The 8,373-nt window shown below is 46.1% G+C and overlaps 1 protein-coding gene across 8 annotated transcripts in view; it reads right to left on the bottom strand.

Moving 5' to 3' along the window:
- Positions 1 to 287: 287 nt before the first annotated feature.
- Positions 288 to 8,373, bottom strand: part of pex5la (peroxisomal biogenesis factor 5-like a) — a 68,567-nt gene continuing 60,481 nt past the window's right edge. For all 8 annotated transcript variants that reach the window (XM_023844090.2, XM_072699840.1, XM_023844091.2 and 5 more), the window contains 4 exons: positions 7,455 to 7,664; positions 6,695 to 6,860; positions 5,997 to 6,154; positions 288 to 5,085 (listed from right to left, as the gene is read on the bottom strand). In XM_023844090.2, the coding sequence (XP_023699858.1) occupies positions 4,884 to 5,085; positions 5,997 to 6,154; positions 6,695 to 6,860; positions 7,455 to 7,664 (736 nt within the window). In that variant the 3' untranslated portion in view covers positions 288 to 4,883. The remainder of the gene's footprint in view (positions 5,086 to 5,996; positions 6,155 to 6,694; positions 6,861 to 7,454; positions 7,665 to 8,373) is intronic.

Here is an 8,373-nt window from a genome sequence, read left to right as displayed (position 1 = left end):
AAACATGCTGAGGCTAATTGGAGTTACCACATTGCCCATAGGTGTGCCCGTGTGAGTGAATGGTGTGTGTCCTGGTTTGTTCCCTGCCTTGTGCCCATAGGCTCCAGACCCCCGATGACCCTGAATAGGATAAGTGGGTACAGAACATGGATGGATGGATTCAGGGTGGCCTTCAACACTTTTGATTAAAACAGTTCAAGAAAGTTTAAATATAACAATTTCAGTGGAATGAAGACATGCTAAAATGAATCCTGAGTAACTGGAGAAAAAGAAAACTCTGGTTGGGGTATCAGTCCAGTGGTATTTATGGCCCTGTCCTGTGAATGGGCCAGGAAAATAGACCGCATTAGATTATACAAATAAGTCAGTTACGCATATCATTTTCCATAAGTACAGCCAAATGCAATAAGAAAGGCACAAACAGCTCAAAACAACTAAAGACATACATGTAAAATCTGTCTGTATTGCAACATTTTATTTTAAAATCTTATCCATACAATATACCTGAAACCTATAACTTTGATGTATCTTGGGAGAATAAACAGCATCCATTATATGCAGATTATAAAGTTTTTACAGTTTTCTATATCTAGGTACTTTGTTCATCAAAGCAGTTTTAATTCTAGATAAATTCAATACAGATACTGAAAGAACAAAAGTGCATTATGAGAAATATTATAATTTGATATAGATAAATATTATGTATACAAAGAGAAAAAAAGAAACTCCATGCTTATAAATGAACTGGATTTTAAAAATAAATATACATCTGGCATGCGGCCTTCATGGTACCCAATTTTTTGGAGCATGCTTACAAGTAAGTTACCACACCTGAGACAGTATAAGGGAAGTTCTACGAAAAAAGGTGTTTCGGTTTCTAAATCGACATCACTATTCTATAGCAGAATTCAAAACTAAGCCTAAAATTCTATATTTAAAAAATAACTTTCTTTTCAGTTGCTGTGTTATTATTAGAAATTAAAATCTAGGAACTATTCATAAATGTGCCCATGGGAGATCTGAGAGTGACTTATGTAGGGTCCATGGCCGGGTCGGCTTACGGAGGGTCTCTGGGCCGCATCAGCTTACGGAGGGTCTCTGGGCCGCGTCGCCTTACGGAGGGTCCACGGGCCCGGTCGGCTTACGGAGGGTCTCTGGGCCGCGTCGGCTTACGGAGGGTCTCTGGGCCGGGTCGCCTTACGGAGGGTCCACGGGCCTCGTTGTGTTACGGAGGGTCCACGGGCCGCGTCGGCTTACGGAGGGTCCACGGGCCGCGTCGGCTTACGGAGGGTCTCTGGGCCGGGTCGCCTTACGGAGGGTCCACGGGCTGCGTCGCCTTACGGAGGGTCCAGGGGCCGCGTCGGCTTACGGAGGGTCCATGGGCCGCGTCGGCTTACGGAGGGTCCGCGGGCCGCGTCGGCTTACGGAGGGTCCGCGGGCCGGGTCGGCTTACGGAGGGGTCCGCGGGCCGGGTCGGCTTACGGAGGGTCCGCGGGCCGGGTCGGCTTACGGAGGGTCCACGGGCTGCGTCGCCTTACGGAGGGTCCACGGGCCCGGTCGGCTTACGGAGGGTCTCTGGGCCGCGTCAGCTTACGGAGGGTCCACGGGCCTCATTGTGTTACGGAGGGTCCACGGGCTGCGTCGGCTTACGGAGGGTCCACGGGCCGCGTCGGCTTACGGAGGGTCCACGGGCCTCGTTGTGTTACGGAGGGTCCGCGGGCCGGGTCGGCTTACGGAGGGTCTCTGGGCCGGGTTGGCTTACGGAGGGTCCGCGGGCCGGGTCGGCTTACGGAGGGTCTCTGGGCCGGGTCGGCTTACGGAGGGTCCACAGGCTGCGTCGCCTTACGGAGGGTCCACGGGCCCGGTCGGCTTACGGAGGGTCTCTGGGCCGCGTCGGCTTACGGAGGGTCCACGGGCCTCGTTGTGTTACGGAGGGTCCACGGGCCGCGTCGGCTTACGGAGGGTCCACGGGCCGGGTTGGCTTACGGAGGGTCTCTGGGCCGCGTCGGCTTACGGAGGGTCCATGGGCCGGGTCGGCTTACGGAGGGTCCACGGGCCGCGTCGGCTTACGGTGGGTCCACGGGCCGCGTCGGCTTACGGTGGGTCTCTGGGCCGCTTCGCCTTACGGAGGGTCCACGGACCGCGTCGGCTTACGGTGGGTCTCTGGGCCGCTTCGCCTTACGGAGGGTCCACGGGCCGAGTCGGCAGGAACGCCTTTCTCTTTAATGCACAGTGAGAGCAACATGCCGGATTGGTGCGGAAACTTCTGGCAAGAGAAGGGCTGGATGGGGCTTGATCTACTCTAAGGGGCATGCAATACTCACATTTCTGTGACATGGTCACATATCGCTTACATACTGATTAATAGCTTTTGTCCTGCAGTTAATGTTCTTAATTTACAGTTACATTATATTGCAGTTGGAAAGGATGCGGATTGGGGGGGAGGGGGGGGTCCTCATATCTTCTATGATCAAGACACACCTTTGCCATTCTGATTTCTAAACATGACCACAGTGGTTATCTGTCATACAAGGCTGTTTCAGGTCTTCATCCCAAAACCTTCACACCAAGCTGACTTCCATTTCAGTGACTTGTTAATGGCCATTGTAAAGTAGGTTGAATTTATTAAATTCAACATGCTGACGTTAAACAGCACTGGTGTTCAGAGAGACCACATAAATCTTAGTCTCACCCCAATCCATTCAAATTGCATCCATAGATTTTGTGTCAAACCAAAAGTTTACAAAATATAGAGGCTCCACTTATTTAAAAAAGTTTGCACAACTTTAAAATCTGCCTCCATATTTTAGTGCTCAGAAATTGCTTTAATCATATTGCTAAGTCGTTTGCTGTCACATCGCATCAGTGACCATCATTAACAGAGAATTAATGTAATGCATCAGGCTGACAGACTCCGGTTCTCCTGGACGAAAGGTTGTGCTGGAATGAGAACCAGCAAAACTCTTAATTCATCTTTTTGCTTTGATTGAGCTCCTGAACAAATTGCCCAGAGTAAATCATGTTAAACTAAATGTGTTTTCAAACTTGCTATACTGTTTGTACAGTGTTCATGCAAAAATTAAACCTAAAATAATACAACTTGAAAGATGTTTCAAAAATATTGACTTGTCAATCATTTAATAACTATGTAAATACTTGATTCCACAAAATCAAGTATAATACATATTTTTATTCCACGGAGTTCATTTGATTAAGAAAACTGTACATGTAACAGTTTTCAGAAAATGCACAAATTCAATTTAATACTACTTCAAATGATAGTCATCCAACTCAATTAAAGCAAAAAGGTTGATACAGAATCAAACCCAGCATACCTTGTGGGACACAGGGAAGAGAGCAATAAATAATGAGTAATCAGTAAGCACTTACATTCCAGCAACACTGACAAAACCATTCCTTCTCCTTCTGGACTGCTCAACATTCATGTACAAACTATAAAAATAAAGCAAAGCATTTTAGGATTTGCTAGGATAGCTTATTAGAAAAAAAATCAAATCTTTTTGGTGAGTGGAATCAAGCTGAAAGACTCCACCATGATGCGATCTTTTGCATAGGTTCTTAAAATCAAACATATTACCTTCTCCATCTGGGCATGCAGTTTAAAATACAAGTGGAACGCTATTGCTAATATGCATTTTCAACACCTAGAAGCTGACAAATAAATGCTATTTCAGCCATTTCTACATCTAGCCAATTCCAGTGAGTGACTGTCAGACAAATTAGGCTCTGTGTTCTTTTTTCCTTTTCAGAGAATATCTAACATGGTAGAGTAACTTTGCATTCTAGTCATATTGCAACACGTGTCTCATTTGTTTTGGAAGTTGAACTGTTTTACTATATTGTGAACAAACCTAAACACGATTTCTGTCCTTGTTTAATTAACCGATTTTGTTTTGGTACAGAATACCTTTGACCGTTAGTTCCATGAGATGACCTATGATCATTTCAAACTGATTTATAGTTCCGTTACTCAACACTTGATAAGAGTTTGTTGAAAGTAAGAGGTTGGTTGCGATCCCTTGTGGCGCGGCGGCTTGTGACTCTGTAATCCATCAAGCTCACCATCCATCTCGTTAGCTGTATGCCTGACAAAACAACCAAACCTGTGGCCTAAGACACGAGCTCCTGAGGGTGAGATTGATAGGATAGACTCTCCTTTGGAAAGAGTATATGAAAAAAACGAGCCACTTAACGCCTGGACTGTAATTAATGTAACAAATTAGCCAAGAACTGGCCTGATGTTGCAGAGGTGCTTAAGGTGCCCACTTGATCCAAACAAAGATGGGGGGGGGGCTGGGGAAATGGCCTGTAGATGGTTCATTTGGCTCTTGGCGGAGATGCGAAGTACAGAGATGGAGAGGAAGGAGCTTGCTGTCCCCAGAGAGATGGAGTTAACTTTCTGATGTAAAAAAAAAATCTGTCACTCAACAGGTCACAGAAGTAAAAATGTTGACCACCTTGTGTACACAAGAAGTTGCCGGTCCAAGTGAGAATAATTGGAATTTAAATAGGCAGAATGTAATTGCACTCATTTACTGTATTACCAAAGCACACTGGAAGTAACTGGATGTCAGGTCATAAAATGTCAGAATTGCAAAATGCCCAGTTTTTTGTAAGAGCTTCTTTTTTTGTACTTTATTAGTCTATTATCTAAGGCATAATGTATTCCCACCTGTCTTTGTGATCTTCAAGAAAACAGTGTAAATCCATCACTAATTATTCTCTTGAAGCACGTATCTAGGACTGAAAAAGTGCTCAGCAAAACTGTTGGGTTTAATATGAAATTTTTGTTCGATATGTCTCCTTTAAATATATATCCAGCTTTGGATGCTTGGCTTCTGTAGCAGTCAGTGAGTCCATGCTCACATGTCCAGGTTAAAGGCCTTCATTAGAAGGTCCAGGTCCCCTATACTGGCGGCTTGGAAGAGCTCAGGCCGGTCCATCATGGAGAGAGCTATTCTAAGGGCAGCCCAGATGTTGCCAGACATGACCTGGTGAGAGAGCTGCCGACTCTTGCTCTTCCTCTGTAAGTTAAGGGCTGTGAGGAAGTTACTGGCTGCCTCCCTGTCAAAGATAAATAAAAGATCCATTACCCTCCTCGACACAGCAGTAAAATGTATTATGTCAGACTTATAATTCACTCCCCACTATCCTTTGTTGTATATTGCCGCAGGGACATCTTGATTTCACTGAGTTTGATGCATCCCTGAGTCAACAAGAGAGTGGCTTGTATTTCACTTCTTTGTGAAATTCTTTAACCGATCACAGTCGTCGTTGTATGACATCTCCATACTGGTCCACTTTTTCTCATTTTCAAACTCATCGCTTGCGACCATCAAGCCAGGGGTACTGTGTGGCTCAGTAGGCTATAACCCTCTGTGCTTACAATCAAAAGGATGTTAGCTCAAGTCCTGTTATTTTTATTACTACTATTTAGTGATGACCAAATGAAGCTTCATGAACCACTTGCTGTATTTTCTGATCCCACTAGATCATTCATATTCCAAAAAAGGGCTCAAGGCATGTCCCAAAGCAAGCCTGGAGCACCATCTAGTGGGGTCAAAAAATTCAGCAAATGGTTCATGAAGCTTCATTTGGCCATCAGTACTACTGTTACCATTACGAAACAGACCCTGACATTACCCCATACAGCCTTTGCAGGTAAGCACACTCCTATGTTTTGTCTATGTTTATGTCCCTTAAAAAAAGGCAGACAAAATAAAACAGGTACTTTACAAATCTGTGCACCTTGCCACTTAACAGGAAACACTGGTTTTAATTCATGTGATGATGTCATCTGATGAGGACTGTGATTGGTTAAGGAAATGAAACGCAAGCCCCTCCCTTGTTGACCAGGGACACATCGAACTCTGCAGAATCAGGACATGCATTGCCGCAGCCTTGAGCTGTGCGTTATCCCCAGTGATGTGCCACTGTGCATTCCCATTCCTCCCTGCGGCCCTGGCCACACTGACCTGTGGGCCCCCAGATTGATGCAGCTGATGCCCAGGTTGTAGCGCGACCTAATGAAGCCTGGCTGCAGCTCCAGGGCCTTGGTGTAGGCGTCCACGGCCTCCTCGCTGCGGTCCCCGTTCGCCAGCGTGGCACCCAGGCGGTTCCACAGCAGGTAGTCCTACAGAAACACCCGCGTGGTTTACTGCCTACAGAAACACCCGCGTGATTTGCTGCCTACAGAAACACCCGCGTGGTTTACTGCCTACAGAAACACCCGCGTGGTTTACTGCCTACAGAAACACCCGCGTGGTTTACTGCCTACAGAAACACCCGCGTGGTTTACTGCCTACAGAAACACCCGTGTGATTTACTGCCTACAGAAACACCCGCGTGGTTTACTGCCTACAGAAACACCCGCGTGTTTTACTGCCTACAGAAACACCCGCGTGTTTTACTGCCTTGATCAACACAAGATTGTATTATGCAAATGCAACATGCAACGTCAGTAACAGTTGGGTTATGTTACTTGTGTTATGGGCCAGACACAAATTGCATTTATTACTTATATATGTGCAGCGTCTCAATATACAGTTCAGTAATGGTCTGCAGTTAAGTCAACTATGACTATAAAGGTGAATGAATTAAACCACATTTGTTCTGAGTGAGGTACATTGGGTCTGACTGGCAGCGCCCGTTCAGCTCGAGGGCCACTTCTTACTTGTGGTCGGACAGACAGAGCTTTGTTGAAGGCCTCCACGGCTCTGTTAAACTCGCAGCTGAGATTGAAGAGCACACCCAGGCCGGTCTGCAGGTCTGGGTCGATCACATCTGCATTCTTCTGGGCAGCCTCCAAAAAGAGCTCCTTCACATCTACCAGCAGGGCACTGGGGAAGAGAGCAGAGACGGGCAGATTAGCAAAATGGCAGGCAGATTAGCAAAACGCTAGCTGTACTATCATACTGCTACCAATAATTTAATTACTTACAAACGCTTGCTTAGAATATTTATATTTACAGTATTCTGTAAACAATAAAACATTTTTAATTATGCTGACCTTTTGTTGTGCAAGAAGCAACACAACACAGTAAATGTTTTATTTACACAAAGGTACCTGTAACACTTTAAAACACAGACAAAGCATTTCTTTCTGGCATCTAATAGTCTATACACCTATATGACATTTGCAATAGTAATGGCCAAGTAAAGCTTCATGAACCACTTGCTGTATTTTCTGACCCCACTGGATAGTGCTCTCTGATCAAAAAAGGGCACAAAGCATGCCCCAAAGCAAGGCAAGAGCACCATCTAGTGGCGTTAAAAAATACAGCAAGTGGTTCATAAAGCTTCATTTGGCCATCACAAATTTGCAGTACAGCCAAACGAAATATTATTAAAAGACAGCTGCCATAAATCCGGGGATGCCCCGGCCACTGGCAGGCTTCGGGGACCACGCAGTGAAATGCCCGCTGACCCTGTACCTGCTCGTGCTGGAGGCGGAGAGCATTTTGCGCTGGGACCCTGGTGAGCCCCCAACATGGCTCCTCCCCTTCAGCAGATACTTGTACTTGGGGTGGTGCCGCAGCCAGCTGAGGAGGGCCTCACACGCCTCCTGCTGCATTCCCGTATTGGTCAGGCTCACGGCCACTGCCATCAGCGCCTGCAGGTTGTTGGGGTGCAGCTCCAGACACCTGCAAGCAGAACCAGGTGAAGGACACTTCTATAAGACTGCCAGGCCGACAAACACTAATTATCCACGCCCCCCCTGAATTACTGCCACGTTGCCCCTCATTATTCGAGAGCAAGGCCAGGGAGACCCCTCCCTTCTTATCTTTGAACACAGCCACTGCAACAGAATACATCAGCTGGCATGATGAGGCTTTCACACAAATGATTTCCTTAGGCTTCTTATATTGCCGCTGATATTCGTTCCTTTGTTTGTAGGTGCTGTGTAAGAGCTTTCATTAGCATTTAAATAATGCCACGGCGGCCACTTCCCCTAGGGACCCTGAGAGAAGGATCCGTCGCCATGATCTCTGTGATTTATGTGCTAGATTAAAACCAATAATGTAAACACGGTGGAGGATCTGACAGCACACAGCTATATTGCAGACCTCAGTGATAATTCCAACATCCAATTAAGTGAAAAGCGGAGACATTTAGTCTGCTTCATGCTTTTCACCTTTGCCTTCCTCTCTTTCCTCTACCATAACATTTCCAGTATACGGTGTCCCCACCAGGATGATAATCAACAACAATTGTGTTTTACAGCAAGTTCTATGCACTTGAACTCAGAGCTGTTACTGGATATTGGATACTGAGCAATTTGTAGGTCGTGCCCAGCGATGGATTGCAAAGGAAAGCACCTGAATTCAAGCCAGCCTTTTGCCATGTATAAAT

The sequence above is a fragment of the Paramormyrops kingsleyae genome, chromosome 15 (assembly GCF_048594095.1).
Source record: "Paramormyrops kingsleyae isolate MSU_618 chromosome 15, PKINGS_0.4, whole genome shotgun sequence".
Lineage (NCBI taxonomy): Eukaryota > Metazoa > Chordata > Actinopteri > Osteoglossiformes > Mormyridae > Paramormyrops > Paramormyrops kingsleyae.
The sequence above is the reverse complement of the archived record's forward strand: the minus strand, read 5'-3'. Positions and strand labels throughout refer to the sequence as shown.